Genomic DNA, 19,249 nt, shown 5'->3' with positions numbered 1-19,249 from the left:
AAATCCCACTGTTATTACACTGACTGACAGAGCAAATGCAACACCAAGAAGGAGTGGTTCGAAAGGGATGAAAGTTGGGAAAAAAACAGAGACGGCACGGACGAATAATTGATGTTTATTTCAAACCGATATGCAGGTTACACAATGCGCACGGCATCGACTCAGTAGGATGTAGGACCACCGCGAGCGGCGATGCACGCAGAAACACGTCGAGGTACAGAATCAATAAGAGTGCAGATGGTGTCCTGAGGGATGGTTCTCCATTCTCTGTCAACCATTTGCCACAGTTGATCGTCCGTACGAGGCTGGGGCAGAGTTTGCAAACGGCGTCCAATGAGATCCCACACGTGTTCGATTGGTGAGAGATCCGGAGAGTACGCTGGCCACGGAAGCATCTGTACACCTCGTAGAGCCTGTTGGGAGATGCGAGCAGTGTGTGGGCGGGCATTATCCTGCTGAAACAGAGCATTGGGCAGCCCCTGAAGGTACGGGAGTGCCACCGGCCGCAGCACATGCTGCACGTAGCGGTGGGCATTTAACGTGCCTTGAATACGCACTAGAGGTGACGTGGAATCATACGCAATAGCGCCCCAAACCATGATGCCACGTTGTCTAGCTGTAGGGCGCTCCACAGTTACTGCCGGATTTGACCTTTCTCCACGCCGACGCCACACTCGTCTGCGGTGACTATCACTGACAGAACAGAAGCGTGACTCATCGGAGAACACGACGTTCCCCCATTCCCTCATCCAAGTCGCTCTAGCCCGGCACCATGCCAGGCGTGCACGTCTATGCTGTGGAGTCAATAGTAGTCTTCTGAGCGGACGCCGGGAGTGCAGGCCTCCTTCAACCAATCGACGGGAAATTGTTCTGGTCGATATTGGAACAGCCAGGGTGTCTTGCACATGCTGAAGAATGGCGGTTGACGTGGCGTGCGGGGCTGCCACCGCATGGCGGCGGATGCGCCGATCCTCGCGTGCTGACGTCACTCGGGCTGCGCCTGGACTCCTCGCACGTGCCACATGTTCCTGCGCCAACCATCTTCGCCACAGGCGCTGCACCGTGGACACATCCCTATGGGTATCGGCTGCGATTTGACGAAGCGACCAACCTGCCCTTCTCAGCCCGATCACCATACCCTTCGTAAAGTCGTCTGTCTGCTGGAAATGCCTCCGTTGACGGCGGCCTGGCATTCTTAGCTATACAAGTGTCCTGTGGCACACGACAACACGTTCTACAATGACTGTCGGCTGAGAAATCACGGTACGAAGTGGGCCATTCGCCAACGCCGTGTCCCATTTATCGTTCGCTACGTGCGCAGCACAGCGGCGCATTTCACATCATGAGCATACGTCAGTGACGTCAGTCTACCCTGCAATTGGCATAAAGTTCTGACCACTCCTTCTTGGTGTTGCATTTGCTCTGTCAGTCAGTGTATTTAGTCAGCCATGGTAGCACGCTGTGAGATGACGGCGTATATGTGCGCGGTGAAACGCATTAACTTACAATGTTCGCCACTCGCAGCGTAGCGGTGCATTTCTCCCATCAGCGCACGGAGCCTATACTGCTAAACAAATGTCCATTCCGTCCCTGAAGGGCCTCCTAGACGGTGACGCCGTTTCTTTCAGGTCAGGGAGATTTAACACTGCGGAGGAGGTGTTCAGAGAAGGTGATGGGGTTGGCAGCCGTGGCCTATACTAGGAACTGTCCTGGCATTCGTGTTAATGCAGGAGAATGCTATTTGCTTTACGTCGCACCGACACAGGTAGGACTTATGGTGACGATAGGATAGGAAAGGGCTGGAGTGGGAAGGAAGCGGCCGTCGCCTTAATTAAGGAACAGCACCAGTGTTTGCCTAGTGTGAAAATGGGAAACCACAGAAAACCATCCTCAGGGCTGCCGATAGTGGGGTCCAAACCCACTAACTCCCGGATGCAAGCTCACAGATGCGCACCCCTAATCGCATGGCCAACTCGCCCGGTGCAGGAGAACGGCAAACCACGGAAAACATTCTCAGGACAGCTGATTTTTCAGGTAGGTTGAGTCTGTTGCATCTGTTAGGTCCCTTAACGTGAGTACACACCGTTCTCGAAGTCAGTCCGATATAAACCTTGCCACAAGTACAGGGAACTCTGTAGATACCCGGTTGTTGCAATTTAGGTAAACTGTTGCTGTTGCTGATCATGCTTTAACACTTGGTCATAATATCATGTTCCAAACGGTGTCCGGACATTTCGTACCACGGACATTCCGTACCATTTGATTTTTGAGGACATTTCGTACCACCTAGGTCATTATCTACCTGCGAACGGTTTTCCCGTAATCCCCAAATATTTACGCCGGGACAATCCGTACCACTTGATATCAGATTGGAATTCCACTTCGACGCCAGCGGGCGTAATTAGCCTGGTAGACACACTTTAGAAAGCAGACACAAAAGTAATTTACAACATTTTCAGAAGCAAACTTCTATATTATTTTAATAATTGCCCTTTAAACTTTACTTATCACTTATTTGTATGTAAATAGTATTGTAATAAAGTCGATTAAAAAAAAGTTTAAATCCTGAACAAAATAATACAATAGAAATGTACATCGTGTTTGGGCACAATGTACCTAACGAGCATAAGGATGGATAATATTACTATTATTATGAACATTTATTAACTACTGCATTATTTCAGTATCAAGTAAGTAAAATAAAATATTCTGATGAATTGGCCAATATGGGCTTGAATGTCACGCGGAAACAGGAAACTACTGAAAAGTGGAAGTAGTCTAGTTCCCGCGAATGACGAATGCGACGTAAGAATTAACACGTATGCCAATCAGATCAGTTGCGCCCGGAGGAAGGTTAACATCAGTAGTGTAGTGTTGGCTACTGAATGCATGATTCGAAGCAGTGTATCGATTCATTCAAGTGTCCGAGTGAATCGATTCACAGCAACGGCGAGCTCACGGCACACGATTCAGCTTACTCCCAGCGGACAGTGCTGAGTGGCGCACTCACTGGACGTTGACGGGGAGTCGAGCTTCCGCTGCAGCGAGACAGTGAATCATGGCACATCGAAAGAATCGTGAACGAGCGCGGCTCAGTGAGACACGTGATACACACGGCTCCTTATCGGCTCACTGGACACGCGGAGAGTCGAGCTTCCGCTGCAGCGAGACAGTGAATCATGGCACATCGAAAGAATCGTGAACGAGCGCGGCTCAGTGAGACAAATGATACACACGGCTCCTTATCGGCTCACTAGACACGCGGAGAGCCGAGCTTCCGCTGCAGCGAGACAGTGAATCATGGCACATCGAAAGAATCGTGAACGAGCGCGGCTCAGTGAGACACATGATACACACGGCTCCTTATCGGCTCACTGGACACGCGGAGAGCCGAGCTTCCGCTGCAGCGAGACATACAGTGAGCCATGCTACACTGAAAGAACCGTATGCTATAATGGACTCTCGAGCTCAGCTCATTTGAAAATAATACCCATTTTCATTCACTGTCCTCTTCTTACAGGGTGGTTTAAATAATAGATGGATTTATTTGCAGTGTTAAAAAGGTAGTCACAACATAATTCTGAAGTAGCTAGTAAGTAGGTAGGCTATTAGGTTATACTATTTATTAGTATAATGAATCTTAGTATTATAACTTAGTTGACATTTGACAATTAAACTCGACTCGAGCCTGCCCTATAACTATGAGTCATACTCATGACCACTCAAAAGTACCTGTTTTATATTGGGAAGAACGGCTCAGTATTCTCTCAGTTCATATGTCACATCGTTGCACAAGACTTCAATCATATGTGGACAGACGCAATGTTGAATCAGAAAACCAGCGGGCTACTGTACATCTCGGGTAGCCTATACAAAATATGACGATTAAAAAAATCCTCGGCTGATAGAAAAATACTTTTTTTAAAAAATGACTGAACGAGTTGTCGTACGGTTAATATCGCGTGGCTATGCGCTTGCATTCGGGGGATGGTGAGTTCGAATCCCACCGTCAGCAGCCGTTAAGATGGTTTTTCCGTAGTTTCCCCATTTTCACACCAGGAAATGCTGGGACTGTACCTTAATTCAGCCCATGGCTGCTACCTTCCTAACCTTTCCCACCCTGCGTCGCCGGAAACCTTCGATGTATTAAAGTAACTAGCATTTTTTCTAAGAAAGGAGTTCATAGTATGAAGACCAGATGGCAGCTGCGAGCACTGAATGCTGTTGCTGCTGTCTTACCAGCACATACTACACAGATGCAGTAGGAGCGGTGACCAATGAGCCGTGAATCGGATCACTGTATCGATTCAGTAACGTGAACGGAATCAAATGAATCGATTCAGTAAAATGAATCGAATGTCCCATCACTACAGTAGTGGTCTCACCGCACCGTGCGGAGGCTTCTGCGCCACTAGTGGACAATGGATATATAAAAATATACATTAATTAGGATATCGTTTTTGCCTATTATCAGAACCATCAGAAGGTGAGGTTTTACTGCTGTCATTCCTTGCGCCTAGTATGGGGCTAAAATGGTGAACCCATTACATCTCAAGGCACCATTTTAATTTCCTTCTTCAAGTGGTACGGAATGTCCCCGCCTAAATATTTTAAAGTCATTAGCTGACACTTCGCAGGTAATCAGCCGGTCTAGTGGTACGAAGTGTCCGGTGGTACGAAATGTCCGTGGTACGAAATGTCCTAGAACCGTTCCAAACAGTGGATGCTCTTGCCGGTCTAAAACAAAATCGCCACAGGGAGGCGGTTAAAATACGTAAACACCGAGATAATTTCAATCATGATACAGGCTACAACCTCAATGAATCATGACTAAGTTACCTATTATCAGAACCATCAGAAGGTGAGGTTTTACTGCTGTCATTCCTTGCTCCTAGTATGGGGCTAAAATGGTGAACCCATTACATCTCAAGGCACCATTTTAATTTCCTTGTTGCTTTCTTTTAGCAACCATTGATGGGTTCGTGTTTCCGTTTCCCTTTTTGCCCAGATGAAGAAAGGCAAGATACCTTTTGAAACGCTCGTTGAGTGTTTTTACATAGCTTATTACACGGCATAATCCCAAAATATTACATCATGAATAGTTACACGGGCCGTGAAAGTCTAAATGATAATATATTTTCTTCTTCGACTTTTGAATGTGTCTTAATATTTGTACGTTCCTTATTGTTACACGCTGTAATGTTTGTTGCATTACTGTGGTACGGATTGAATTCGAATGGAAGAAAGGATTGCTACTTGTCCTGCTAATACTTCGAGTATGGGCAAGTTATTCTGTTTATTATTAAAATATGATAATATTCTGTCTGATGTAACCTACCTAGAATGAATTCTAACCTTGAAAACGACACACATACTGAGCCAGAGGACCCAATGCTAAGAAGCCATGCACCTTCTGCAGTCAGCTTTACAAAGGCCTACGAATCCACTTAAGTGGAGCTCATTCGTAGCAATACTGACGATCGCTTATAGTATCACAGTTACAACAGTACTCAGCAAGCTCGCAAAGGAGATGTAGTGATACGCTACTACAAGATAATTTACTTCCAGGAGTTTACATGTCAACTACACAACACGCCGACGGGATAGCTACAGAGTATCAAAGGGAACTTATTAAATAGGTCACTAATTTCCTGAATATTACTGACAAGGACATATTTAACGCAACGACCTATAAATTCTCCGGCTTCCTGTCTAATGACACTGATTTCCCCGCTGGTTTAAATATGCTTCCAAATATGCCGAATCAGGAAAACATGGAATGTTACATAATAATAACTAAGGGTACAAACATTCTAGTGACATACAAAGAGCTTCAAATATTGAACGGATTAGATAAATGTAATTATGAAAAAGTTCATGATGAAATGTCACGACAAACACCACCACACGGATCTACTTTAGAGGCACAGAAAATGACTTAATTAAAAACAACTGAGGTGTCATTCAAGGTGAACCATTGTGATACTTTCTGTTTAAGGCGACATTCAGGAGATAAAAAGATATTTTTACCTAATGCATGGATTTTCACGAAATGTTGTGGGAATGTCACTACATAAAAGTAGTTATATCACGAACATTTCCTTCATATACAATTAATAGCTTTTCCAAAGTATTTTCTTTTGAAATTTTTAATTCCAATTCTTTCATGAAATTGAATTAACATTTTATTGTAAATTTGCAATTAGGTATATAATTCTTGTTTTAAAAGCACTACGTATCGGTTTTTCTGTACATAATTTATTTTATTTTTATTTTTTTGCTACGGGCTTTACGTCGCACCGACACAGATAGGTCTTATGGCGACGATGGGATAGGAAGGGTCTAGGAGTTGGAAGGAAGCGGCCGTGGCCTTAATTAAGGTACAGCCCCAGCATTTGCCTGGTGTGAAAATGGGAAACCACGGAAAACCATCTTCAGGGCTGCCGACAGTGGAATTCGAACCCACGATCTCCCGGATGCAAGCTCACAGCCGCGCGCCTCCACGCGCACGGCCAACTCGCCCTGTACATAATTTATATAAGGAGATATATCGTACTAAAGTTTGTGTAATTTTTACGTTCTAAAATTTTTGACATAAAATCCCTACTGCTTGAAAAATTATGCAATCAAAAATTCCATACGCAGATTTCTTAATATAGTTCTGATACATATACCACACAAATTTTGTTACATTTGGCTGAATATTATGAGAGAAAAATGGGATTTAAATGTAAAATTACAATTGGCAAACAGAGCATTATTGTAATCGAAACCGACTTTCAATCTATTAGGTCATGGTACGTACATTTAGTACGTGTTGAAGAGATGTTAAGTACAGAACTAAAATGACCAACCGGACACCAGTGGGATCCTAACACACAACCTCCCGATTAGAGTCGTATTTTTTTAATTCATCGGCATAAACTCAATCTTTTCAATTTCAGTCATTAAAAAATTCACCAAAATTACAAAAGTATTGATTTTTATCTCTGTTGTGTCACATTAACTGAAGCGTAATGGATCTTGAGGTTCAATTCAGCTTCTTTTGCTGATTGCAAGAAAAGATACAAATCCAAAACGAGCCTATAGGACAAAGTAGTCCTGGCAAAGCTACTTCTTGTGAGATTAGAAAATAAATCATATTTGAAAAAATTATATTTAGTATGTAGGCCTGTACTGTATAGGCCTATATTAACAAATAGTTACAATACTATAACCGCCCGGTAGCGTAGTTCTGGGGAAGCTGTTCCAAGTCAATTGTCTCTCAATATACTAGTATTCTTTATACATTAATATGTCGTACACGTATGAGTTGCATTAAACAAATTGTTTTTTTAATCTTAAAATTTCTTATATTTCCTGTCATTATTGCAACATTGCATTATCAAAACCCCTGTATTATTTGTTTAAGAAGCCGTGCTGTTACAAATATTTTATTAACTTCATCCACTTCATTTTCCGCCGATGAGATACATGAATTCATTTTCATTGTAAAACTGAATATGTATTTTAACTATGAAATGAAATGGCGTATGGCTTTTAGTGCCGGGAATGTCCGAGGACAAGTTCGGCTCGCCAGATGCAGGGTCTTTCGATTTGACTCCCGTAGGCGACCTGCACGTCGTGATGAGGATGAAATGATGATGAAGACGATACATACACCCAGCCAGCGTGCCAGCGAAATTAACCAATTAAGATTAAAATTCCCGACCCTGCCGAGAATCGAACCAGGGACCCCTGTGATCAAAGGCCAGCACGCTAACCATTTAGCCATGGAGCCGGACTAATTTAACTATAACCCTAGTATACTATGTAAAATAGGGTTCTAAACTGCTTTGTATATTTAATAATAATAATAATAATAATAATAATAATAATAATAATAATAATAATAATATGGTTAAAAGTAAGTTGGAAGTTCAATACGACTAAAGATAAAATAATATATCGTACCTTCATTTCATTCATCTCATCGTCAACGTCATTTGTCCCTCGCAGCCACTTGAGGGCGCTTCTCGCTTCTTCATCACGCCCCTTACTGATGAGGTAGTAGGGAGAGTCTGGCATGAAGAACATGGCGACTGCCCACACAGCGGGAATGACAGCCGACACAACGGGCAGCACCCAGAAGGGAACATACGGGCCGATGGCATACTCGTAGATGTAGCCGATAGTGATGAGAAGTTGGAGGAAGGACCCAAGAGCGCCTCTGACACTATCCTATGGAAACAAAACAAGACAATACATTATCAACACATGCTGACCGGATGCTCTCTACCCTGCCCATCCCTTGTGTCCGGCCGCATACAATCAAATGAGCCTGGCTTCACTAACCTTCTACTGATAGTATATAATTTCGTGTGGCTATTTCTAGCCGAGTGCAGCCCTTGTAAGGCAGACCCTCTGATGAGGGTGGGCGGCATCTGCCATGAGTAAGTAACTGCGTGTTATTGTGGTGGAGGACAGTGTTATGTGTGGTATGTGAGTTGCAGGGATGTTGGGGACAGCACAAACACCCAGCCCCCGGGCCATTGGAATTAACCAATGAAGGTTAAAATCCCCGTCCCGGCCGGGAATCGAACCCGGGACCCTCTGAACCGAAGGCCAGTACGCTGACCATTCAACCAACGAGTCGGACTCTACTGATAGTGAAAACATTTACTACAAACCTTCTGAAGGAGTCCTAATAATGTTTTCTGGTGTGATAAGTTGTATAGCAATAACCTCGGTGAAGGGGCATACGGCAACTTATAGAGATGTCACGTAGTTTTGAAGGGTCTGTATCTTCACCATTACTACTCACACTTTCATCAGAAGAGCTTTAAATATCTAACTCACGTTCTGCAACGTTACTTGGGCATTCCAAATAATTATCCTCATCCAGTTCGTTAAATATTTCGTTCCGATCTAAACATGTAGTCAGTCTAGGAAGCGCCATCTTACCCACGACATGACTCTTTTACCGAAGTAAACATTAGGTCGGAAAACTAAGAAATTGAAGCATAAAGCAGAAGAAGAACAAAAAAGTAAATGTAGCAAGGAATGAACAAACCTTCAAAAACGAGTTTCTATAAGCCAAGACCGTTAGCTAGTTTCAGAAGTTCCAATACATGTCACCGAATGTACAAGTTTTGCGTACACGAGTTAACCCGGTGCCCGTGAGCAGCGTTTGGCCAGCCAAACACGAGTAGACTCGCACCCGCCAGCAATGTTCGGTCAGCCACTCAAGTTCCGTCCGCAGTGCATTTTTTTTTTTTTTTTTTTTTTTTTTGCTAGTTGCTTTACGTCGCACCGACACAGATAGGTCTTGTGGCGACGATGGGGTAGGAAAGGTCTAGGAGTGGGAAGCAAGCGGCCGTGGCCTTAATTAAGGTACAACCCCAGCATTTGGCTGGTGTGAAAATGGGAAACCACGGAAAACCATCTTCAGGGCTGCCGACAGTGGGGTTCGAACCTACTATCTCCCGAATACTGGATACTGGCCGCACTTAAGCGACTGCAGCTATCGAGTTCGGTCCGCAGTGTATTAAGATTGACATGAAGTACATACGAGGGTCATGTAGTACCAGTTATAAATTCCGTATAACAAAAGGACTCCTTCGGAAACTGGGTGGTTCAAGCTGGGGAACTCATCTAAGAACACTTGGAAAAGCAGCTGAAATCTTGTGTTATAGTTCTCTCAATTTCCTCGTTAACGACCACCAACTCGAATGTTATGCAGCACACCCGTCCTCCATCCAACAGTAGCCAGACTTATGAATGTCTACAGTGCCTCTGTTGTGACCAATAGCATGCTTGCTTTGCCAGTGACAGTCTACGTGGAGTACTTCAAAATAGAGCCGGTCCTGAAGCTGGCTCGCTTGTCAGGTCTCCAGTGTTCCACAGCTGCACGCAGTTTTGTCAAGTCTCGCTGCTCGCTTTCAGAGGCTGAGTAGTTAAAAGAGAGAGTTGAAAAGACTGTGTCTTGAGCTGAGGAAATCATGGCACCCCACGGTCAAGGAATAAATACACAGCCAGTCACCTGAGCTTCAAAAGCGTGCCGGTCGTTAACGAGGAAATTGCAAGCAATATAGGCTACACCACTGAAGAATATGCCTGCCTAGTATGACATACTTTCTTTGGTAAACAGACCGTGATGGAGCTCCTAAATTTAGGTGTCCAAACACCTTTTTATCAGATTACCTGTATTAGGTCATACAGTTTTTCAAATAATTTTTATCACCAGCGGACTTAAGTTCAGTAGGAAGGTTATCGATGCCTGGAGCTCTCTCGTCAGGTATTGAACCTACGGAGGTCAGTCCTTTCAGCAATCCAGAACCGACGTCTCGCATGGTGTGGTCTCACAATGCGACACCCCATTTTAATAAAACTGTGGCAGCAGGCTTAATTCGAGGAGCACATCCACGGGGAAGAACTAGAAACATTTTCCTCAATTAAACTGTAAATGGCTTTCATGCATGGAATTGTGTATCAGTGAAGGGAGCCGCTGATATCATGAAGATCTGGGAATATTTTATGGCAACTGATCATTCTTAGGACTGTGAACCAATGATGAGGATTCTGATGAGTTTGGCACAAGTCGGCTCATATGATGCACATCAATTTGAGCCTAAATTAAAGCTGCAGCCTGAGATCCACTCCAACAGACAAGGTCAACTAGGTTGCTGGGATTGCTCCCAGTGACATGAGAGGGGAACTTACGTTAAACAAACGAGAAGTTCTACATCCATTAATTGCTCTGTTTGAAGTTAATACCGCTTAAGCAAGAATGACATCGAGAAACAATTTCTTAAGGAATTCCAAGCCGCTTGGGCGGTCGGTGAAAAATATATAGGACGTCCAAATGAAAGAGAGAACTCCCCAGCTGATAAGCAATAAGGAGCAGTAAAATAAAATCCGAACAGTCGCCATAACACACATTCTGTGCGAAAGGTGACAAGACTGTTGTTACGTATCGATACTGCAATCGCTGTGGTAGGAAAACTGCACAGCGACAACTCACAGATGCACGCAGTTGGTGGGTTATATCTTTGTTGGTGCGCGGACTGGTCTAGTGCGATTGTTCAGCTGTAGAAACGGTGGTAAGCAAAGAAGAGCAGAGAAGTGTGTGGTAGCGCAACACTATGAAGACATTTTGAAAGAAACTGCGATGCGCAATAAAGTCAAAATACTCTAGAATGCTGTCGGACGGAGTGATCTTGTTGAACGATAATGTTCGCTCCAGTACTTTCAATCTGGTGAAGGCTTTGCTTAAGTGATTTGGTTGGGAAACCCTTCAACATACTCCGTACAGCCCGTATCTTTAACCATGTTATTTTCACATTTTTAGCGATCTGAAGGAAGGCATTCGTGGACGTAAGTTTCATTCGAACAAGGAAATGCAAGAGTAGATCCTTCAGCGACGTACCTCTTTCTGCAAAACTGGAATTAATCGTCTCATCTCCCAGTAGGATAAATGTATTAACGCTTTTGTTAACTACTTTTGAATAAAACCATTCCATGGTCACGTTGTAGCAGGTGTTCGGTTTTCATTTGAATGCCCGTTACATATAGAACGAAGGAATCACTAATTCCTGGCCTGAACGAGAATTGGGCGACTTGGAAATATCACAACAGATTAACAACTGAAGTTTCCAGATCAAAAGCGTATTTACGGAAGTGAAACCTCCATAGAGATATAGCATTTTATGATTGTGGAAAACTGACGAAACTAATTTTGAATAAATAAATTATGATCTGTCTGAAAGGAAAACACATGGTAAGTGAATTACACCTGAAAAACAAACAACTTAATTAAAATAGAATGACATATTTAGTTTTTGAAAGGACATCAACAGATTCTACCAAATCACACTCAAATATATTTAGAAGTGTATAAACATTTATTACTATTAAAATCCTTAAAAACTAGAATTTTGGAACTTATCTTAAGGGGAGTCTTGACTGAAATTTTGAACTTGCACACTTTACTACTCATCAAAACCAAATTTAAAACAGAAGCATATATTAGTCCGCCTCTGTGGTGTAGTGGTTAGTGTGATTAGCTGCCACCCCCGGAGGCCTGGGTTCGATTCCCGGCTCTGCCATGAAATTTGAAAAGTGGCACGAAGGCTGCAACGGGGTCCACTCAGCCTCGGGAGGTCAACTGAGTAGAGGTGGGTTCGATTCCCACCTCAGCCATCCTGGAAGTGGTTTTCCGTGGTTTCCCACTTCTCCTCCAGGCAAATGCCGGGATGGTACCTAACTTAACGCCACGGCCGCTTCCTTCCCTCTTCCTTGTCTATCCCTTCCAATCTTCTCTTCCCCACCAAGGCCCCTGTTCAGAATAGCAGGTGAGACCGCCTGGGTGAAGTACTGGTCCTCCTCCCCAGTTGTATCCCCCGACCCAAAGTCTGAAGTTCCAGGACACTGCCTTGAGGCGGTAGAGGAGGGAGCTCTCGCTGAGTCCGAGGGAGAAACCAACCCTGGAGAGTAAGCATATTAAGAAAGAAAAGCATATATTAACAGTATATAGCTCCATACAATATTTGGAGTTGAATAATTAATTGGTTGCAAAATTATTGGCAAATATTTTAATATAGTGAATAGATAATACTCCTTGCTGCACATTCTTTTTGGGTTATAAGTTCGCAGAGTTAAAAAAGAACTCATATATTTAAGAACAACTTGGGTTCTTCACTCAGGTATAAACTACTGGAGATATCATTTTTTTAAATTATTCATTATTCATTTAATAGGCAAATATCTAGTTCCATGCTGTCTTAGAAGCAAAAATATGAAGGTAATATTCAACTGATAACAAACTGCAGCCTCCGTGGCTCAGGCGGCACGGGCTGGACTCTTATCGCTTGGTACCGTGGTTCAAATCCCGATCACTAGATGTGAGATTTGTAGTGGAGACAAACCGGAGGCGAGACAGGTTTTTCTACGGTTACTCCAGCTTTCCCTGTCATTACTCATTCCAGCAACACTCTCCAACATAATTTCATTTCATCTGCCATTCATTAATCATTGCCCCAGGGGAGTGCGACAGGCTTCGGCAGCCGGCACAATTCCTACACTCGTCGCTAGATAGTGGCTTCATTCATTCCATTCCTGACCCGGTCGAATGACTCGAAACAAGCTGTGGATTTTCATTTCAATAAAATGCAGAACTACTTTTAATTTCTGCGCATAATGATATATTGACTGAAAATTTCACGTGAATCTGATAAGAACTTTATCGCAAGGAGCATTTTATGCAAGGCAAAGAGCTGGAAACGTTTTAAGGTAGAAGAATGGCAATTTAAAGTTTTAAGAAACTGCCCTGGACTGTAAATTACTCCTTCAGATGTATTTCTCCTCTTTCGCACAGCATATGCTTACTGTAAGGTAAATATATTCCAGAAGCATTATTGAAATGGTAGTCTGAAAATATTTTAAAGGTCGGTTTGTCTGAAAGGGGCGTCGCCGTACCGCTACTCTTTATATCGGACATTTAGAGCTTAAAAATGGCGTTATAGAAAAGCTGATAACGGGATTTGAAAGAGGAAGAATGGGGGATTTTTAAGGTGAAAATGGCGTTATAGAAAAGCTGATAACGGGATTTGAAAGAGGAAGAATGGGGGATTTTTAAGGTAAAAATGAAAAGTTGGTTTGCATACTCTAAATATATTTCAGTGTAATTTGATCGAAACTGATAATGTCCTTTCAAGGACGAAACATGCCATTCTGTCTTAATTAAGTCATTACTTTTTTAGACATAATATTCTGTTACCATGTGTTTTCTTTTTCAGATAGTTTATAAATGTCTTCTTCTTTTCCTTAATCCATTTACAATCGAGGGTTTTTTTTCCTCGGAGTCAGCGAGGGATCCCACCTCTACCGCCTCAAGGTCAGTGTCCTGGAGCGTGAGACATTGTGTCGGAGGATACAACTAGGGAGGAGGACCAGTACCTCGCCCTGGCCGCCCCACTTGCTAATCTGAACAGTGGCCTTGTTGGGGGGATGGGAAGATTGGAAGGGATATACAAGGAAGAGGGAAGGAAGCGGCCGTGGCCTTAAGCTATTACAGATACCATCCCGGCATTTGCCTGGAGGAGGAGTGCGAAACTACGGAAAACAAATTTTATAAATGTATTTATTCAAAATTAATTTGGGCAAACTGAAGAACCTAAAAGTAATTCTTCTTCTTCTACTACTTAATGTGTTTACCCTCCAGGGTCGGATTTTCCCTCAGACTCAGCGAGGAATCCCACCTCTACCGCCTCAAGGTCAGTGTCCTGGGGCGTGAGACATTGGGTCGGGGATACAACTAGGGAGGAGGACCAGTTCCTTGCCCAGACAGCCTCACCTGCCAAGCTGAATAGGGGCCTTGTTGGAGGATGGGAAGATTGGAAGGGATAGACAAGGAAGAGGGAAGGAAGCGGCCGTGGCCTTAAGTTAGGTACCATCCCGGCATTTGCCTGGAGGATAATTGGGAAACCACAGAAAACCACTTCCAGGATAGCTGAGGAGGGAATCGAACCCCCCTCTACTCAGTTGACCTAACGAGGCTGAGTGAACCCCGTTCCAGGCCTCGTACAACTTTTCAAATTTCGTGGTAGAGCCGGGAATCGACCCCGAGCGTCCGAGGGTGGCTGCTAATCACACTAACTACACCACAGAGGCGGCACCTAACAGTAATTAGAAAAGAAAATAAGAAAAGAAAGGCCGGGCTGAGTGGCTCAGACGGTTAAGGCGCTGGCCTTCTAACCCCAACTTGGCAGGTTCGATCCTGGCTCAGTCCGGTGGTATTTGAAGGTGCTCAAATACGACAGCCCCGTGTCGGTAAATTTACTGGCACGTAAAAGAACTCCTGCGGGACTAAATTCCGGCACCTCGGCGTCTCCAAAGACCTTAAAAATTAGTTAGTGGGACGTAAAGCAAATAACATTATTATTAAGAAAAGAAAGGATTTTTTAATAATGAGTTATATGGTTGATTTTGTTTTTAACTGAAATGTTGTTTGTTTTGGTTTTTAAATTTATTTTGGTCTTATCGACCATGTGGCCAGCTATAATTTTGTACTTTTCTCATTATTAATTATGAATTGACTTGATGATTTGAACTTATACATTTAAGACGCACAAAAACACCCAACCCCCTACCCAAGGAAATTAACCAGACGAAGTTAAAATCCCTGACCTGGCCGGGAATCGAACCCGGGGCAACCTGAACTGAAGGCCACTACGCTGAGCCAAGGAGCACAGTGAGCACTTACCGCGGCGATCTCCCCTGAGTACATAGGCAGCGCGGTGAACACAACGCCGTTGGCCACACCGTGGATGAAGCGCGCTGCGTACAGCATCTCAACAGAGTCGCATGGCTCGGCTAATCCTTTGAGCAGCCAGCCAAGTAAGAAGGGCACCGTGAGCCATATCAGACTCCACTTGCGCCCAATGCGATCTGCCACCTTTCCTGCCGCTAGAGGACCTACAGCAGAGCCCAGGGCCAGTAGGGATCCAACCCAGGACAGCTGGGCTTTCGTCAGCAGCAGCACGGTCCCGTTCTCCTCACTGAGTTTAGCCTCAGAAGGAGACATCCATCCCATACAGGAGCCTCCGATCAAGGCTGCCACGGCCGCTACACAAGAAACAAATGGTTTAGATGTCAGTTTTTTTAACATGAAGGTAATGATAATAATAATAATAATAATAATAATAATAATAATAATAATAATAATAATAATAATAATAATAATAATAATAATAATATGTTTTATTTATTGTAGCAAAGTTAGGGATGTACTCTCTTTCTTACACTTAACCGGTCTTAACCTAGAAGACTGTTAGTAATAATTGCTGATGACAATAATCTTTTCATTCTTCATTTCCTACCGCTTTTCCCTCACCTGTGGAGTCGCGGGTGTTAACTGCGTATCACATGTGGATTTGGCCCTGTTTTACGACCGGTTGCCCTTCCTGACGCAAACCCTGCCTAGAGGGATGTAATCAATATTGCGTGTTTCTGTGGTGGCTGGTAATGTAGTGTGTTGTGTGAATATGAAGAACAGAGTGTTGGGACGTACCCAAACACCCATTCCCCGAGCCAGAAGAATTAATCAGAGGCGATTGAAATCCCTGACACGGCCGGGAATCGAACCCTGGACCCTCTGAACCAAAAGCCAGTAGGGCGAACATTCAGTCAACGAGCCGGACTACTGATGACAATAAAATGAAAACAATAATAACAATAACAACAGTAACAGTTTTAATAAAATAATCAAACGTAGTGTTGTTAAGAAAGAATCATATTATACATAAAAACAAATCATATCATCATCTATATAATACAAATTTTAAGTAGAGTACGTTAAAACTATCTTTCTTTCTTGTCTTTCTTTCTTTTCTCGTAATCCGTTTACCTTCCAGGGTTGGTTTCTCCCTCGCACTCAGCGAGGGATTGCACCTCTACCGCCTCAAAGGCAGAGTCCTGGAGCAGGAGACTTCGAGTCAGGAGGATACAGCTGGGGAGGATGACCAGTACGTCGCCCAGGTGGCCTCACCTGCTATGCTGAACAGGGGCCTTGGTGGGGGATGGGAGGATTGGAAGGGATATACTAGAAAGAGGGTAGAAAGCGGCCGTGGCCTTAAGTTAGGTACCACCCCGGCTTTTGCCTGGAGGAGAAGTGGGAAACCACGGAAAACCACTTCCAGGATGGCTGAGATGGGAATCGAACCCACCTCTACTCAGTTGACCTCCCGACGCTGAATGGACCCCGTTACAGTCCTCATACCACTTTTCAAATTTCGTGGCAGAGCTGAGAATCCAACCCGGGCTTCCGGGGGTGGCAGCTAATTACACTAACCACTACACCACAGAGGTGGACACATTAAAAAATATGTGAATAATGAGTACAAGGTATACTACTTAAAAGAAAATTTCAAAAATATATAAATTGCAACCGAAATATCGCCTTCAGTTGAGAGATGTAGAGAAGGATTAGTGAGCAGAAGAAGTAGTAGTAGAAGATGATGATGATCTGTGACAGGAAGAGTGAAATAATGATGAAGTAGGAGGAGGTGTTTCACGTCAAAACTTAATGTCTGATGCATGTTTACCTAGTACTTCGACACAGGCATGCTTAAAAGCTGAGCTGCTGGACATTCTGACATCCTCTGGTAAGAGATTCCATTGTCGAGCTGCGGTAACGGTGAATGAGTTCGTGTAGGTTGTTGTTCTGTGTACAGGAAGAGATAAACACATGGTGCTGCAGGATCGGGTATTTCCCTTATGGTCTGTGAAGTGGACTTTGATGCGATCATGGAGATACGACTAACATGTTCTCAAATACCTTGATGTTTACGGCGTTACACATTGTTTTTATAATATCTAACTCATTTATCTATTTTTTTCTCTATAAATATTTTCTTACGTTCAAAAGGTCCGGCTCCATGGCTAATGGTTAGCATGGTAAGAAATGGTAAAAACTCGCTATATTATAACAGAGTAGCAAAGGGACTAAGGAGGAGGTGGAACTTGTAAAGAAATAGAGTTAGAAAAGGTTGTGGTAGTAAGGAGAAATTGAAGGAACTTACTAGAAATTTTAATCTAGCGAAGAAGTCAGTTAAGATTTTTTTTTTGCTAGTTGTTTTACGTCGCACCAACACAGATAGGTCTTATGGTGACGATGGGGCAGGAAAGGGCTAGGAGTGGGAAGGAAGCGGCCGTGGCCTTAATTAAGGTACAGTCCCAGCATTTGCCTGGTGTGAAAATGGGAAACCACGGAAAACCATTTTCAGGGCTGCCGACATTGGGGTTAGTACCTACTATCTCCCGAATACTGGATACTGGGCGCACTTAAGCGACTGCAGCTATCGAGCTCGGTAAGAATAACATAATAGCAAGCATAATTGGCAGTCATACAAGTTTAAGTGAAAATGGAAGGGTATGTATAGGTACTTTAAGGCAGAAACAGGTTCCATGAAGGACATTCCAGGAATAATTAGGAACAACGGGAGTGTGTATGCGAGGATTTTCAGACGGCAGAAGTATTCAGTCAGCCGTGTGTAAAGATGATTGGATACAAGGAAAATGTCCAGGTAGAGGAGGTGACTAATACTAAATAAGTATTGAAATTAACCTATGATAAGAAATTACAATAAGATACAAAATTTGAAAACTAGAAATGCAGTTGGAATTGATAAGATTTCTGGAGATATACTAAAGAAAAAGCGTTGAGATATAGAACCATATCTGAAGTACTTATATGATTATTGTTTGCATGAAGGAGCTATACAAAATGAACTCACCTGTCTTAGGCATTTGATAGGGTGGATCATGGCAGATTACTGGCAAAAATGAGTACAATTGGACTAGACAAAAGAGTGACTAAATAGCTGGCTATATTTCTAGATAACAGAACTTAGACAATTAGAGTAGGTGAAGCTTTATCTGATCCTGTGAACATTAAGTGGGGAATTCCTCAAGGCAGTAATTTTGGATTTTTATGTTTTCTTATACATGTAAATGATATGTGTAAAGAAGTGGAATCAGAGATAAGGCTTTTTCCGATGATGTTATTCTGTACAGGGTAATACATAAGTTACAAGCAACTACTAAATGACCTCGATAATGTTGTGAGATGGACAGTAGGCAATGGTATGTTGATAAACGGGGTTAAAAGTCAGGTTGTGAGTTTCACAAATAGGATTAGTCCTCTCAGTTTTAATTACTGCGTGGATGGGGTGAAAGTTCCTTTTGGGGATCATTGTAAGTACCAGGTGTTAATATAAGGAAAGATATTTGTTCAGGTAATCACATAAATGGGACTGTAAATAAAGGGTACAGATCTCTGCACATGGTTAGGAGGGTATTTAGGGGTTGTAGTAAGGATGTAAAGGAGAGGGCATATAAGTCTCTTATTAGAACTCAACTAGAATATGGTTCCAGTGTATGGGACCCTCACCAGGATTACTTGATTCGAGAACTGGAAAAAAATCCAAAGAAAAGCAGCTGGATTTATTCTGGGTGATATTCGAGAAAATAGCAGCGTTACGAAAATGTTGCAAAGTTTGGGCTTAGAAGACTTGGGAGAAAGGAGACGCGCTGCTCGTCTAAGTGGTAGATTCCGTGCTGTCAGCGGAGAGGTGGCGTGGTTTGACATTAGTAGACGAACAAGTTTGAGTGGTGTATTTAAATGTACGAAGAAGATAACGTTGAAGTTCAAAAGGACAAATTGGGGCAAATATTTATTTATAGGAAGGGGAGTTAGCGATAGGAAAAATTT

At 43.2% G+C, this 19,249-nt stretch overlaps 1 protein-coding gene across 1 annotated transcript in view; it reads right to left on the bottom strand.

The window, feature by feature from the left end:
* LOC136877693 (facilitated trehalose transporter Tret1) overlaps positions 1-19,249 on the bottom strand; it is a 57,062-nt gene that overhangs the window by 24,547 nt on the left and 13,266 nt on the right. Inside the window, exons 2-3 of the mRNA XM_067151905.2 lie at positions 15,242-15,603; positions 7,954-8,220 (exon numbers count right to left, since the gene is read on the bottom strand). Of these exons, the coding sequence (XP_067008006.2) occupies positions 7,954-8,220; positions 15,242-15,603 (629 nt within the window). The remainder of the gene's footprint in view (positions 1-7,953; positions 8,221-15,241; positions 15,604-19,249) is intronic.

Source organism: Anabrus simplex, chromosome 7 (assembly GCF_040414725.1).
Source record: "Anabrus simplex isolate iqAnaSimp1 chromosome 7, ASM4041472v1, whole genome shotgun sequence".
Lineage (NCBI taxonomy): Eukaryota > Metazoa > Arthropoda > Insecta > Orthoptera > Tettigoniidae > Anabrus > Anabrus simplex.
This window is presented reverse-complemented; position numbering and strand designations above follow the sequence as displayed.